This window comes from Solenopsis invicta, chromosome 12 (assembly GCF_016802725.1).
Source record: "Solenopsis invicta isolate M01_SB chromosome 12, UNIL_Sinv_3.0, whole genome shotgun sequence".
Lineage (NCBI taxonomy): Eukaryota > Metazoa > Arthropoda > Insecta > Hymenoptera > Formicidae > Solenopsis > Solenopsis invicta.
In genome coordinates, this window is record NC_052675.1 from 1,369,706 (window position 1) to 1,385,776 (window position 16,071).

At 39.6% G+C, this 16,071-nt stretch overlaps 2 protein-coding genes across 2 annotated transcripts in view; one reads left to right on the forward strand and one right to left on the reverse strand.

The window, feature by feature from the left end:
- LOC113005845 (ABC transporter G family member 20) overlaps positions 1–10,431 on the forward strand; it is a 52,831-nt gene extending 42,400 nt beyond the window's left edge. The window contains 14 exon segments of the mRNA XM_039455707.1: positions 3,859–4,103; positions 5,217–5,391; positions 5,465–5,555; positions 5,712–5,909; positions 5,998–6,101; positions 6,769–6,994; positions 7,335–7,530; positions 7,668–7,783; positions 7,873–7,943; positions 8,014–8,102; positions 8,194–8,367; positions 9,676–9,762; positions 10,219–10,382; positions 10,384–10,431. Coding sequence (XP_039311641.1) covers positions 3,859–4,103; positions 5,217–5,391; positions 5,465–5,555; positions 5,712–5,909; positions 5,998–6,101; positions 6,769–6,994; positions 7,335–7,530; positions 7,668–7,783; positions 7,873–7,943; positions 8,014–8,102; positions 8,194–8,367; positions 9,676–9,762; positions 10,219–10,382; positions 10,384–10,431 — 1,984 coding nt within the window.
- Positions 10,432–12,884: 2,453 nt separating this feature from the next.
- LOC120359229 lies at positions 12,885–14,090 on the reverse strand. The gene has a single exon (XM_039456036.1). It carries the CDS (start codon positions 14,088–14,090, stop codon positions 12,885–12,887), a length of 1,206 nt encoding a protein of 401 aa, XP_039311970.1.
- Positions 14,091–16,071: the final 1,981 nt, after the last annotated feature.

A 16,071-nucleotide genomic window follows, 5' to 3' on the forward strand; every position in this document is an offset into this window, starting at 1 on the left:
CCTCCCATTCCCTCATTTCGATCCCTTCCGTGACTCTCTTTCTCTTTCTCCTCCCCCTATTTACTACCCTCCAAACATCCCCTTCCGTTCTTACACCTTCCAATTCTTTCTCCCATCTTTCTCTTTCCCTTCTTTTCCTTTCCTTACAATGTTCTCTGTATCCCTTCCTCATCTCCTTATATTTCTCCCCATTCCCTCCTCTTTTCTTCCACTTTTTAAACTCTTCCCTTACTTCTCTTTTCATATTCCTACATTCTATATCCCACCATCCTCTCCGCACCTTTTTCTCTTTTCTCTCTACTCTTTCCAATGCTCCTTCCACTCTCTTTTTCAATTTCCTCCAATCCTCCTCAATCACCTCCGAAACATTATCCCTCTTGCCCATGTATTCCTCAAATTTCTTCCTTCCCTCTTCCGTCCACACCCCTCTTCAATCTCTTCCTTTTCTTTTCCCAATCCTTTCTTCCCCCCTTCCTCCCCCCTTCACGTACACTGTTAATGGCTGATGATCCGAGTCCACCCAGTCCTCCACCTTCATCTTTACCACTTTACCTCTCGTATCCTCATTTCCGATTACATAGTCAATTACGGCCCCCCCCCCCTTCCCAGCAGTATATGTCCATTCTCCCTCCTCATCTCCCTTTATACATCCGTTCAGAATTGATCATCCTAATTTCTTTAAAAAACCACACAATTTCTTTCCCTCTCCATTCATCTTCCCATCTTTTGAATTTCTCTCTCTTTCCCCTACCCCTCCCTCTTCCTCCTCTCTTATACCTCCCCCTCTCTGCCCGTTCTCGCATTAAAATCCCCCCCTATTAATATACTTATCCCCTCCTCTCTCTCCTCCATCCACTCTCTTAATTGTCTCGTTTTTTCCTCTAAATCCCCATTCACGTATACACCCACTAGTTTCCACCATTCTCCTCCTAATTTGACTATACTCACCTGTAAACCCATCTCTCTCCTTTTCCTATTCTCTTTTCCTCTTTCTATCCCATCCCTAATCCCTACAATCATCCCCCCCCTTGCCCTCCCTTTTTTGCTCTTTCTTCCCGCTTCTTGCACCTCCCAAATGTATCCCTTCGGTAACCATCTTTTCACCCTCTCCCATCCTTTCTTCTGTAACCATCTTTCACTCAAAAACATCACATCCCATTTCTTCAATTTCTCCCTAAAGTCCTCCTCTTTATTTTCCATGCCTGCTACATTCCAAAATCCTATTTTATATTCTTTACTGTCCCTCCTTTTTCTATTCCTCCTTCTATCATATTTTCCATTTCCCTCATTCCCATCCTTCTCCCTCTCTCCCACCCCACCCCCCTCTATTAAAAAACCTCTTTCCCTTTCTCCTCCTTTCCTCCTCTCTCCTCCACTCTTACATCTCTTCCCCTCCATTCCCTTAATTGATCTTTGATCTCATCCCATATCCACAATTTATCCTCGATCCACATTTTCATATATTCTACTCTTACCTTCTTTCCTTTTCTTCTATTCCTTTCTGCTTCCCTCTTTATCCACCACTCTACCCTTCTCTCTTTTTCCGTCAAGTCGTCCACGATCCACTCCTTCCTATCCCTCAGCTTCATCTTTCCCTTCATCACATCAATTTTCTCCCTCACACTCGCTAATCTCACCCATACCATGATCCCTCCCCCCTTATCTTTATCTTTATCTTTATTCCCTATCCTCCTCACCCCTTCCACTCTTGCTACCACCCCCGTTGCCTCTACTATCTTTTCAATCTCTCTTTTTAATTCCTCCTTTCCCTCCTCCTTTACTCTTACCCCCTTTATAATTATATTCCTTTTCCTCTTCTCCCTTTCCCCCTTTTCCCTTTCTAATTCTAGTCTCCTCATCCTTTCTTCTAGTTCCTTCGTTTCACTCTTTCCTCTTATCTGCATCTGCTCTATCTCTTCTCCTTTATCCTTCTCCCTTCCTTCCGTCACCTTCTCCGCCCTTCCCCTACCTTCCTCTATATCCTCCACTCTTCTCTCCAAATTGTCTACTCTTTTCCTCATTTCCTCCATCCATTCCCTCATCTCCTCTCTACCGTCCCTCAATTCTCTCAATTCACTTTTCATTTCTTTAAAACCTTCCCTCACCTCCCGTAATATCTCCCTTAGCCCTCCTTCTTCTTGTCTTACCGGCGATCTCTTTACCATATTGCTCCTCTTAAAGATTTCTCCCTCCTCTACTCTAGTCTCCTCCCCCTGTTCACCCTTCCTTTTCTCTCCTCTCTTCAACAATTCTAGCAGTGGCGCACTATTTGATCTTTCCCTCATAAGACTTTCTGCCTTGCTCGGCCTTCCTACTCTTCTCTTTTCCTCTCCGTTCCCCTCTACTTCCTTTTCCCTCTCTTTCCCTCCCTTCTTTTCTTCCTCCATCTCGTCTTTCTTCTAACCTGCCAATTTTCCTATTTAAAATATTTACTAGAATGACTCCTTTTATATTTAAGATTATCACTTTTAATCTAAGAAAACAAATCAATTAAGTTTAGGAAATGTAAAAATACCAAATTATATGTTAAGATATTATATTGGATACTCAGGAGATTACTCCAATTCAAAATTTCCCGCGACTGCACTAACTCTCTCCTGCTATGCTTCTCACTTCTACCGCCCGATGTCGCTATCCTCCCTCTTTTCTGCTTCCTCTCTTTTCTCTATACCTACTATCCCGTCTAACCTCCAAATCCCGTCCCAACCCTACTATCACTCTTGTCTCCCTATTCCCTTACCCCTGTCCTATCCCTTATTCTCCCAACTCCACCTGCTACTTCTCCGTCCCCTCACCCCCTTACTCCAATCCTGCCCTTCTTCTTCTCAAAAACACAATCTCACCAAACACCCTTACAAACACACGACTATCACTCTCGCTACCGGAAACGGAAGTCTCTCATTATTCAATAATTTATTATTAAATAATAATTTATTAATTAGACATATGTACAGGGTCCCAAAAGTAATGTCCCAAAAGTAATGAGTCTCATTTTTTTGCCACGCGACTGTACAGCGCACACCTGCGCGACCGGTTGGAAGTGGAGGGGTACTGTGGGGAAGTGGGGGAACTGGTTCAGTTGCGTTCGATCTCTCGGAGCGGTGGTACGTCATTTTTAGTGAACCTCCGCGCAGAGCCTTGTCGTGATTAGGATGGAGAGAAATTTGAAGCAACGCTATGCGATAAAATTTTGCGTCAAACTCCAAAAGACGGCGAAGGAAACGTTTGATTTGCTCACTCAGGCCTTCAAGGATGATTGCTTGTCGTACTCGCAGGTCAAAAAGTGGCACAAGTCGTTCAAGGAAAGCCGGGAAGAAGTGGCCGATGAGGCCCGTTCTGGGCGTCCATGAACGTCAACGAACGACTTGTGCCACTTTTTGACCTGCGAGTACGACAATCAATCATCCTTGAAGGCCTGAGTGAGCATATCAAACGTTTCCTTCGCCGTCTTTTGAAGTTTGACGTAAAATTTTATCGCATGGCGTTATTCCAAAGTTCTCTCCATCCTAACCACGACGAGGCTCTGCGCGGAGGTTTATTAAAAATGACATCTCACCGTTCCGAGAGCTCGTACGCAACTGAACTAGACGTCGCTGGCAAGCTTAGAGTCCCCCGCCCCTCACCACTTCTAACCGGTCGCGCAGGTGTGCGCTGTACAGTCGCGTGACAAAAAAATGAGGCTCATTATTTTTGGGACAAACCCTGTATATGAAGAAGAAGAGGGTATTATAGCTATTGTGGACACAACTACCCCAATTATCTCTATTATTAGGGTCTGTAGTCGAATTCTAACAAATTGTCCACGGAAATACTCAATTTAAAGATGAGGAATGTAAGCGAAATCTTTCCTTTATCCAGATACGGACTATTGGGGGCCAGCGGACGTGGAAAAACCACTATGTTGTCCTGCATCGTCGGAATTCGATATTTCGACAGCGGAGAGTTATGGGTTTTGGGAGGAACTCCGGGCAACAAGGACTCTGGCATCCCCGGGCCTCGAGTGGGTTACATGCCGCAAGATATCGGTTTGGTTAAAGAGTTCTCTGTGAGCAATGCCTTCTATTACTTTGGCAGGATCAATGGGCTCGATGATAAGGAAATCGGTACAGTACAGATTAGATGAATAGGGAAAGACCATTAGAGCCAGTTTCACAACCTTCGGTTAATTTAATCGGCTGATTTTTCTATAGGAATTGATCAATTGGATTTGTCGTTAAGTAGAATTGACCATAAATAACCAATCACTGTTGATACTTAACCGGTCAGTTCAGTTAATCGGTGTGAAACAGACCCTAAGCAGTTGTTCTCGCGTGTACACTGAGAAGTTTCAAATTGATCGCGTATTGTGTCGCATAAGAATCGACACGCGAATGAGAAGGCCGGTGCCACTTGGGGGGGGGGGGGGAGGAGAGAGAGAATGCGAAGTACGCAGATTGGAGCGAGACATGTGTTTTAAAAAGCGATAGCACCATTAGAGTGTAAGCAAAAAAGAGATAAAATGCAAGAGCAACAAAAATCGAGCAAACGAGCTAAGCAGTTGGTCGTCAAATTGGGTATGAGCAAAAGTAAGAAAAGCTTGGTCGAGTGATTGAATTGTGCATAGATTTGGATGAGTAACCAAATCATCTTTAATATCATAGCATTTAAGTCTGATTTTTAAATGTTTGTTTCATCAATTTACAAGGTAACGTTTGTCACTCGGCGAGTGATCTCTGTTATTCTCTGAATATTTATTAATGTGAACAAATGAGAGGTCTTATCGAACTGACAAATATTTTGGAGGAATCGCATTCGCCGACTTTCTTTTCTCCGTAAACGAAATAAAAATAAATGCTTGTAAGATTAACGAGATTTTGGTTTGAAACTTGCTCGTTTTGAAGGTTCTCTTACTGAACGCGTGAAATTGACGAAATGAAACTATTACTCGAATTAGCGAATACTGAACAAAATTTAATAACAATAACAAAATTGAATTAAAGAGTACATTTTAGAATTTTTGGTTACGATTTCGCGATTGACATAAGGTTAAATGGACTGAAGTGGTTATTACTTATCGTGGTAAGATAAGTAATAACAATTTTAGTCTTGAACACAATTTTACAAAATATTTTTTTTAAAATGTATTTCAAACGGTTCCAGTTTATGTTTTGAATTATTCGTTAGCAATATTTCATGAAGTTTCAACTCTCAATAACTTTTTCATTTTATTTTAAGAGGCAATCTCACCTTTTTCTCAAAATTACTTCAATTACCCCCGTTGAATCACCTGGTGAAAAACATGAGTGGTGGTGAGCAAAGACGGGTCTCTTTTGCCAGCGCGTTGATACATAATCCTGAACTTCTAATTCTGGATGAACCCACTGTGGATTTAGATCCAAATTTAAGGGAGGAGTGAGTTTTCTTTTTAAACGCTATAAACAGAAAGAGTGATTGAAAAATATATGAATATACTTTTTTTTCACAGTATTTGGACTTACCTGAAGAAGCTCACGCAGGAAAAAGATGTCACTGTGTTAATAACTACACATTATATCCATGAAACAAAGGCTAATAAAGTGAGTCTCGGTTTTACTAATTTACTTAAATTAATCCTGAAAATATCCGTATAAAGAGATTGCAAGAAAACATCCCGAACGTTAAAAAATAACTTTTTATATTAATGGCGAAAATTTGGTCGTGTAAATTAATTGTGTAACTTCAATGATCCGCAGATAGGTTTAATGAGACATGGTAAATTGCTGGCGGAATCGGCACCGCGTGATTTGCTGACGCAATTTCAATGCGAGTCTTTAGAGAACGTTTTCTTGAAATTGTGCAAAGAACAGAACACAGCGAATGAAAGGTATCGGAGATTATCGGAGGTCACCAGTAACAACGTGTTGTATCAAGATAGATACAGGCCAACAGAAGTATGAAAATAATATATGCTGTAATCATTTTTTTCTAAATTATGTAAACTTGTATTATTTTATAACAAAAATGAATCAAATTGTTAAGGGAATTTCGGAGTGCAAACTAAATTCAAAACGTTATGTTTCGCGATTAAAGAGGTTCAAAGCATTACTATCCAAAAATGACATTCAATTTTTGCGTGATTACCCGTAAGTATTTATTAGTCATTAATTTCTATACAGCAGAAACATTTTCACAAAATCTCAATTGTTTCAATATTTCGAATTATGCCATACTTTCCATTTTATGTACCTTAATGAATCATATGTATGAAATATCATATTTAAAAAAATTCACATTTATACATTAATCGCTACACATTTCATAGCAATGATAAATAATATTGATTTAAAGCCGCGAATTGTGTACTACAAATTAGATATAAGGCAGCAACGAGTATACAATTCTTAAATCTACATAATTTTACACATCACTCTTTAAAGACGTTCTCTGAATAACACTCGTTGTAAAGAATATTACCAAGTGCCTCGGTGGTCGAACTGACTAAAACACCCTTCCCGGATAATTGGGGGGCATTCAGGTTCAAACTCCAAGGCAAAGATGATTTTTTTCACACAAAGAAATGTTCACTTCCTTTGGTGTGGGAGGATTTTATAAATGCAAGTTAACAGTATTATTTAAATTGATTTTCATTTTAATTATATTTCATTTTCAAGAGTTGTGTTTGAAACCAAAAGTAACGGCGCGCAGTTCGAAATAAATAGGAACATTTGAAATATTTCATCCCAAAGATCTTGCTATGACCATCTTGGTTTATTTTCTATTTAACTTATTGTAAATAATGTATTCTTCCAGAGGCTTAATCCTCGCAATTTGGATTTCTATATTTCAAGCCATCATATATGTTATGGTATTTGGTGAGGACCCTAAAGGCATCAATATTGGGATTGTCAACAAAGAAGCTAGCAACTGCGAATTTAACAGCAATTTTAGCAAAGCTTGGAATGACGGAAAGACTTGTCATTTTGTTAACCTCAGCTGCAGATTTGTACATAGTTTTGATGATTCCATAGCGAAAAAGGTTACTTAAAGATTAATGTAATCGGCATGTATATAATTAAAACAAATTTTTATTTTCTTAGTGTTTCTTTCACGAATTTATCCCTATATAAAACTGAGACAATTGATTTTAATATAAATCAACACTAGAGTGTACAATTTATATTTTTCTGTGCTGAATCAGTACTACTATTCTGTACTAATATACATAATAGGCTAGTACAATAACATTAACTTTTTAATGTTTTTCTGGTACAAGACCTGTACTAAAATGTGAATCTCATTTTTTGGTACAGAATCGCTATCTCGCCAGTATTCAATACTGATTCAATGTATTATATTCCTACTTGGGTTGCTTTCAGGAATATGTTGACTTTTCTAAAGCAAAACTTGATATGAAGAATAGAAAACTCTACGGTGCAATATATTTTAATCAAAACTTTTCCGAAAGTCTGCAAAAGCGATTGGAAGAGGGTTTTTTTGCGAGCGATTCCGTCCTTTATGGTAGTCAAATTCAAGTTTCCCTCGATATGAGTGATACGTTATTTATACATATATGTAGAACATTTATCCGTAACAAATTTGTGTATGTGTGTGTGTGTGTGTGTGTGCGTGCGTGCGCGCGCGGGCGCATGTAGGAAAAAATCAATTGTATTTAAATTATATTTTTAAATTTTAAATATTTTTTGTTACAGATGGTGTAATTGGGCCTATTATACAAAAAAAGTTACTCGACCATTTTACGAAGTTTTTTGAAGACGTTATGAGAGATTGTGGATATTCGACAAAATTGGCAAATCTGCCCATTATAGTTTTTATTATTATTATTATTTTGTATTATAATTTATATATCTATAGTGTAGAATTAAAATAAGAATCTAAAATTCTAATCATTTTTAGTTTGAAGATCCTGTATATGGTAGGAATGACTCCAATTATAAAGATTTCACGATACCGTAATTTATATTATCGTTAGCAAAAATCAGGCCAAGATAATAAATAAAATCAATTACTCTTCTTAAATTACATTCACTTTTGCAGATTCGCCTTCTTTCTGGCTATAGCAGTATCTAGCAATTTGATAAACTCAGATCGATTGGAAGGTATATGGGATCGAAGCATAGTCCAAGGTAATTTAGTTTCTAATCTAAAATTAGTTTTTCAATTACTTTTTATCTATTTATTTTTTATCGTCATAATGCAAATGTAAATATGTATTAGGTGTTAGGACAGAAGAAATTCTACTATCTCACATTCTTATCCAGAGTTTCATCGTAGTTATTCACACCATTCTATTAATGCTCATATTTTTTGGATGGCGTGTAGATTGTAAGGGATCAATATTCGTCGTAATCCTCCTTGTATTTCTCAACGGTTTTTGCGGATTGATGTGCCGTGAGTACCTTAACACAGAACATTACAACAACATTGCAGCAATGTTGCAAATTGCAAATTGCAATATTGCTGAGATATTGTAGAAACATTCCATACAGCATAGAATGTTCAAAAAACATTACTGAGATATGTTAAATGTTAAAGTGCAAATGGTTTTCAATATTGAATCTGTGTTGATTTTTCTCCATTGATTGTTAATATTGTGAATCAACATCTCAGTAACATTTAATTGCAAAATTGCGAATGTTTCAGCAACATCGTGATATAGATTCACTATTGAAAGGGCATCACAGAAACTTCTAAATATCCGTTGAATCTATGTCTTACAGACATTGCGATTCGACATTGACTTAATATTGATTCTACATTTATCAACGTAGAAGGAATTACGTTCTTTTGATTTTGAGGTCCAAGGTTTTTTTCTTGAGCAAAGCACTGTTCAAAATAAATATTATTGATATACGAAATATCCATGTAATGGATCCGTGGATGAAAAAACCTTATCTACATTTCAATGAGCAAACTTTTTTTAATGTTTTAAAAAAAATTTGTTTTCCGTATTTAATTTAATTATTGTATTACATTGACTGTTCTCTACTTATATTCTTATTTAAACAAATAATAAAAAAGTTATTCCAGATGTGATTCAGCATGTGTAAAAATCAGTGATAAACAATAATTTTGTATATGAATAATATACTTTAATTATATATGTTTCTTCTTTTTGATAACATATATTTATCTGATTTATCAGTGATATATATGCATTAACATAAAGTATTCACATATTATCACTAGAAATCAGTTCTCAGAAGTTAAGCAACGTTTGATCCGGTTACGACTTAAATAGGTGACCGCTTAGAATTTTTATGAAAAATTCTCTGAAAAAGGAATTCTTTTTTATTGCAAAAAAAATGTGTTGTAAAATGTTATAAAAATATTATTTTGCATTGAGATTATGTCGTGTACTCATATTAATACTTACATGGATATTTCAAAGAAATTTTTTTATACGTTGAATAGATATTGAATCAATATCATATATGTTGAATTACAATGTCTATAAAACATTGATTCAAGGGACATTAGACATTACTGCAATGTCTCATTAATATTGCATGAATATTTCTCAATATTTTTGCAACATTTGCAATCTTGCGATTCAATATTGCTTAGATTTGATACAATATTAGTATGCTGTGTGGGGTAGATGGAGCACTCTACATGTTGCGTAAAGAAAAGCGCGCAGTAGCAGATGTTTAAAACTGCTGGAGATTATATTAATTATTCATTTTAATGAATCCTTAGGTTTCGTTATCTCTGTTTTATGCAACCATTACATGATGTCGGGTTTCTGTACGACCGGAAGTTTCGTCCTACTATTAATGTTAAATGGTATGTCATCATTTTATCTGTTTTATGAGAATTGCTGTTATATTTCAGTTTAGTGTTGCTAAATAGTAATAAATCGTATCGATTATTAAATTTATTATTTTTTAATTAAAATTTTTTTATTTCACACGTAGCAATATATCGCATTAAAAATTTAAATTAAACTAGAAAAAACTCTGAAAAAGTAAATCAAGATATGAATCAATGCTGTGAGAGCTAACGCAAAATGTTCATGTATGAATTAATATAATTAACAAGCAATTATTAATACAGTACAGACGTTTCGTTGCTTATTAATTCACACATGAATAATTTATTAATAATTTAATTTAATTAATAGTTTTTGGAAGATGTTAGTAAAAATTAATATTAAGTACGTCTCGCGAAGGATTGTTTCACGTTATTCAAGTTTTTATTACACGTACATAATTTATGTACATAATTTATTCAAAATTATAGGATTTTTTTGGCCGTTGGAAGGAATGCCAAAATTTCTTCGCTGGTTTAGCAACGCTGTGCCAATTACTTTGTCCTCTACATCCATCAGAGCAATCATTTATAAAGGCTCTTCTATAATTGAGTGGCAAATTTTGATTGGCTTTTTTACAAGTTTAGGATGGATATCTTTGTCTTCTTCTGACTATATTATATTTGAGATGGAAAGTCTCGTAATATAATATAGTCACAAGAAGACAAAGTAAATACATCATTTTGTCTTCTTGTGACTATATTATATTTGAGATGAAAAGCGTTGTAATATTTAGAAAAGAAAATTCTTTAAAAAAAAAAAAAAAAAACAAGAGAAGGACGGTGCTCTGAAAATTATGTACAAAACAAGTGCGCCAAGTATGCTGTTACTAGAGATTTTGCCCATCTTTCATTTTATCTGTCACATAATTTACTGCTTATCAGAGCACTTAATTCCTTTCTGATTTCTGAATTTCTCATTACGTTAATAATTTATTATATTTTATATCCTTTTTTTATTTTCCGTTGTATTTTATATACCTTAAATATCTATTAAATTTTGCATTAAGTTACCGCGATTTTAAGAGATAGTTTCTCTCAAGTATTATACGTATGCCCTTAAATTAATGATAGATAGATAGATAGATAGATAATTTATTGCCTCCCCTTAGGGTTACATCTCCGTACAAATCCGTACAATTATTCCTTACCGACTATCTTACTTAACTACAAACTAGGACGCCGCAATCTATACTTATATCTATCCTATTTCTCCTACTATTTACACACACACACGCGCCGCAGTCCTACCTAACCTAACGGGACCTCCGCTTCCGGTGTTTCTTTGAGTCCTCTTCAATCATCCCTTCTTCCACTCACTCATTTGAATCTTCCTCCACACATTCCTCCCCCCCCCACCCTCTCCTCATGCCCATTCCCTCCCCTCCATACTTCTAACCTCCTCAGCCATTCTTCTCCCTCCCCATCCTGACCCAGCACAATCCCCCTCATCTCCTGCCATCCCTTCCCATTCCCCCAGCTCACACATTCCTCCCACACATGCTCCCACGTTTCATTCATTCGTTCACACATCCTGCATCTCTTACGCTCATCCTCCTCCCAGTGTCTGCTTCCCCTCATCCCCTCTCCTAACCTAAATCTTGCCACCCTTTTCCACCTACTCTCTCCCCACCTTTTCTTTAAATACCCCGGAATTCCCTCCCCCTTAATCCATTTATACTCCCTATTACCCTTCGTCTTCATTATTCTCTCCCATCTTTCCTCCCTCTGCATCTCTCTCTCCCTCTTAATCAGACCTTCCATATTACTCCCCATTATATCCCCTCCATCCCCTCCCGCTCCTCTCATCCCGAAGAATCCCCTTCTTTCCTCCTCCCATTCTGATATACTTTTCTTTCCTCTACTTCTTGCTTTCACTTCCTCCGAACACCTCTTTGCTAGCTCGCTTCCCCTTCCTTCCTCCAACCTTTTTTCAAACCCTATTGCCCTTATTCCCGCCCTTTCCCTTAACTTTCCTCTCTGTATTTCTTCTCTTACCATATACCCCGGAGTCCCCCAATTTACCCCCATCACCCATTTCAGGAATCTTTCTTGTAGTCTTTCCAGTGCTTCCCTCTCCTTCCATCCCCATATTTCCACCCCATAACCTATCAACGGCCATACCAGCATGTCAAATAACCAGCACAGTCCCCCTTAAACCTTCTTTTCCCAATTCCCCATACTTTTCCCATTATTGCTGCTCCTTTCCTTAACCTTTCCCTCACTTGTGCCCCCTGCCCTCCATTGCCTTGCACTACGTAGCCCAAGTAGGAGAATTCTTTTACCTCCTCTATTGCCTTTCCTTTCCATCTCCAATTCACTTTCCTTTTCCTCCCCTCCCCCCTTTCCTGAACCTCATTATCCTCGTCTTGCCCACATTAAGTTCCAAACCTTTTCCATCTAAGTATCTCTCCAACCTAACCAGAATGCTTCTCATGTCGTCCTCCTCCTCCGCCAACAGTACCATATCGTCTGCATAAGACAAGGAGTAAACTTTTTCTTCCCCCAGTTTCACTCCCTCCCATCCACCCTTTCTCATCACTTGCTCCAGGTCCGCCGTTAACAAGTTGAATAGGGTCGGACTCAGGGGACACCCCTGTCTCATCCCCCTTCCCGTCCAGAAACACTCTCCGAGATTTTCTCCTATTCTCACGCGATTCCTTGTTTCCCTGAGCACCCCTTCACACCTTATCACCAGCCCCTCTCTAATCCCTCTATCCCTCATTACCTTTGCTAATATCCCTCTGTCCACACAATCAAACGCGGCTCTTAGATCCACAAAGAGCGCGACCATTTTACCTCCCGGCTTGCTGACCTGTCTGTTTATTAGATAGTTTAGCACGTAGACGTTATCAATTGTCCCTAAACCCTTTCTGAACCCCGTTTGGTTCTGTGGAATCAACCCTTTTTCTTCTACCTCTACCTTCAACCTGTTTGCTAGCATCGTCGCATACACTTTGTACAGCGACGACGTCAGTGACACTCCTCTGTACTCCTCCACGTTTATCCCCTCCCCCTTTTTCACGATCGGGACGATCACCCCATCACTCCACTCCTCAATCCATCCTTCGCCCCTCCAGATCCTGTCACATATTTTTTTAAACCCATCGCTCCATTTTCTCCCCCCCGTATTTCCACACTTCAGCCGGAATCCCATCCGCCCCTGCTGCTTTTTTATCCTTCATTCCCGATAGTACTCTTTTTATCTCTTCGCGTGTTAACCCCTCCTCCTGGTCTCCTCCCCTTCCCCTTTCCGCGCCTCTCCTTACTCTCCCATTTACTCCCCCCAACAAGTCCCTGAAATATTTATTCCATTCCTCCATTTTAATCCCCTCATTCACTCTTTTTCTCCCCCTAGTCTTACCTACCATTTCCCACACCTGGTTTTCCGTTTTTATCTCCCTCAACTCTTTTTCCCACTTCTCATTCTCCTCCTTCTTCTTCCTCTCCATCAGCTTTCTATACTCTAGCCTTTCCTTTTTGTACCACTGTCTATCCCCTTCCCCTTCTCTCCACCTCCTCAATGCCCTTCTCACCTCTTTTTTCTTTATCCTACATTCCTCGTCCCACCAGCCTCTTCTAACTATCCCCCCTTTCTCTTTATTGCCCCTCTTCAAAATCTCCAATACCAGTTCTTTCATTTCCTCCCACACTCTCTCCACCTCCCCATCGCCTACTGGTAGCTCTCCTAACGCCTCTCTAAAATCTTCTATTCCCTTCTCCAACCATACCCATCTTCTTCTGGTACTTCCCCCTCCTCTTTCGAATTGATTCCCCTCGTTCCCTCCGATCCACACCACCAGGGGGTCGGAATCCACACAATCTCTTATCTCCATTCTATTCACCATTTCCTTGGTCTCCACACTTCCCACCACATAATCTATGACTGATTCCCCCCTTCCCTCAGTAAAAGTCCACTCTCCCTGCCTGTCCCCTTCTATATTCCCATTAAAAATTGCCCACCCTACCTCCTCTATCCTTCCTACCAACACTCTCCCTTCCTTGTTCATCTTCTTGTCCTTTGACCTTCTTCTCCCCCCTTCCTCCTCCCAATTCTGTTCGTCTACTCCCCCACCATCCTCTCCAGTTCTGGCATTGAAATCTCCACCTATTAGAGTCCTTACTCCGTCTCCCTCCTCCGTCCATTCCTTCATACACTCCAATTTTTTTTCCATATCCCCATTAATATATACCCCCACTAATCTCCATTTTTCTTTGTTCGTTTCCACTATCACCTCCACCATTCCTTCTTTCCCCGCTTCCACTTTTCTCACTTCTATCCCCTTCCTAATTTCCAGGACCATACCCCCTTTTGCTCTTCCTTTTTTATTCTTTCTTTTCGCTACCTGCACTTCCCATCTGTATCTCCTTGGAAAGAAATCCCTTGCTCTCATCCACCCCCTTTCATCTAACCACGTCTCGCTCATTATAATTATATCCCATTTCTTAACCTCCATCCAAAAATCTTCCCTTTTGTTGGCTATCCCTGCTACGTTCCAAAATGCTACTTTATAACTTCCTTTCCCTCTCCCCTCTGCTGTCCGCCGTTCCTCTTTCTCCTCACTCTCCTCTCCTACACACTCTACTGCTCTCCTTTTCCTCCTCCCCCCTTCGTCCCCCTCTCCTCCCCTCCTTCCCCCCGCTTACTTGATCCCTCCACTGTAGCTCTTCTCACCCCTCTCCTTCTCAATTCTCCACTCTCTTCATCCCAGGACCACCATTCCCCTCCAATCCACGCCCCCTTTTGCCCGATTCTCACCCTGTTCCCTTTCCATCCTCTTTCTGAAGCCACTCTCCTCGCCTTCCAATTAATCCTCCTTTCCTCCCACGTTAAATCCTCTTCTATCCATACTTCTTTCCCTTTTAGTCTCCATTTATTTAACATAACCTCCCTCTTACAATCTTTGGTTGCCATCTTCACTATCACCATCTCCCCCCCCTCTCTCTTCTACCTCCCTCTACTTTCCTAACTTCCTCCACTTTTCCCTCCACTCGTATCCCTAATACTTTAATTATCCCTTCCACTCTTTCCTTCAAACTCCCTTCCCCTCTTTTCATCCCCTTTACTATCAAGCTTCGCCTTCTGTCCCCCCTTTCTTTCATTTCCCATCTTCTCTCTAATTTCTTAACTCTTTCTTTCCACTCCTCTACCTCCCTGCCTCCCCTGAGACCTCCTCCCTCCCTCTCCACCTCTCCCTCGCTTCCTCTCTCATCCTCCTTCTTCCTATCTTTAAACCTTCTACTTCCTTCTCTATCTTCATTATTCTTCTCTTTAAGTCCTCTCTCTCTTTATTCCATCTTTCCTCTCTGACCTTAAAATCCTCCTTCATCCTTTCTACCTCCATCCTCATCGCCTCTTTTTGTCCCTCCGCCTCTTTCCTTATTTCCTCTCTCACCCCTCCTAAACCCTCTCTTATTTCTCTTCTGATTTCCTGTAGCATCTCCTTCATCTCATCCCTCACCCCCCTTCCCTCCGGTGACCTGGTTGTCTTGTGGCTACGCTTAAAAATCTCTGCCGCCCCCCCTTCTTCCTGCGACTCTTTTCCCAACATCTCCTTTTTCCTCTTTCCGCTTTCTATCGCGCTCTCCCCTACGCTCTCCCCTACCGAGATTCATCGCACGCGTGTACTTCTCCATTCTGCCCTCTACACTCTCTACCAGCGACACTCTTTCGCTCGTCCCCTCTCTATATCCTTCCACGTTCCACGCTATAGTTACTTTCTTCGCGCGCTCTCTAGTTGCTCTCTCCCCCCTGCCACCTCTCGCATCGGCCGTCTACCTAACCTCACTCCTCCGTCTCTCATTCGCTTATTTTTCCCAGACCCTCTCTCTCCCTCCACCTCCCCTCACTCCCACGCACTCCTCTCGCTCTCCCCTCGCTTCTCTCGCCCACACACTCCCTCCACCTCACTCACTCACACACCAAACGCACCTTATACTCCACTAACTAACACTCCGAGCTCTCTCTCCAATACCGCCGGAAACGGAAGCCCTTAAATTAATGTTATTGTATAAAAATATATTTTCTAAATATATATTTCGACGAATATTCGACTCATGATTTTGCCGAATAATCGGTATTTGGTTAAGTACCGAATAAACTATTCGTTGCATCACTAATACATTTTGGTTAGTTGAAACATATACCATGCACTTGTTTAATGCAATTTTTCAAAAGAATTTTCTTTTCCAAATATTACGAGGCTTTTTATCTCAAATATAATATAGTCACAAAAAGACAAAATGATGTATTCATTTTAGTTAGTTAAAATGTACTCTGCATTA

Excerpts from the sequence above, each read along its gene's own strand:
- LOC120359229 (XM_039456036.1), bottom strand. The coding sequence starts at position 14,090 with ATGGTCCTGGAAATTAGGAAGGGGATAGAAGTGAGAAAAGTGGAAGCG.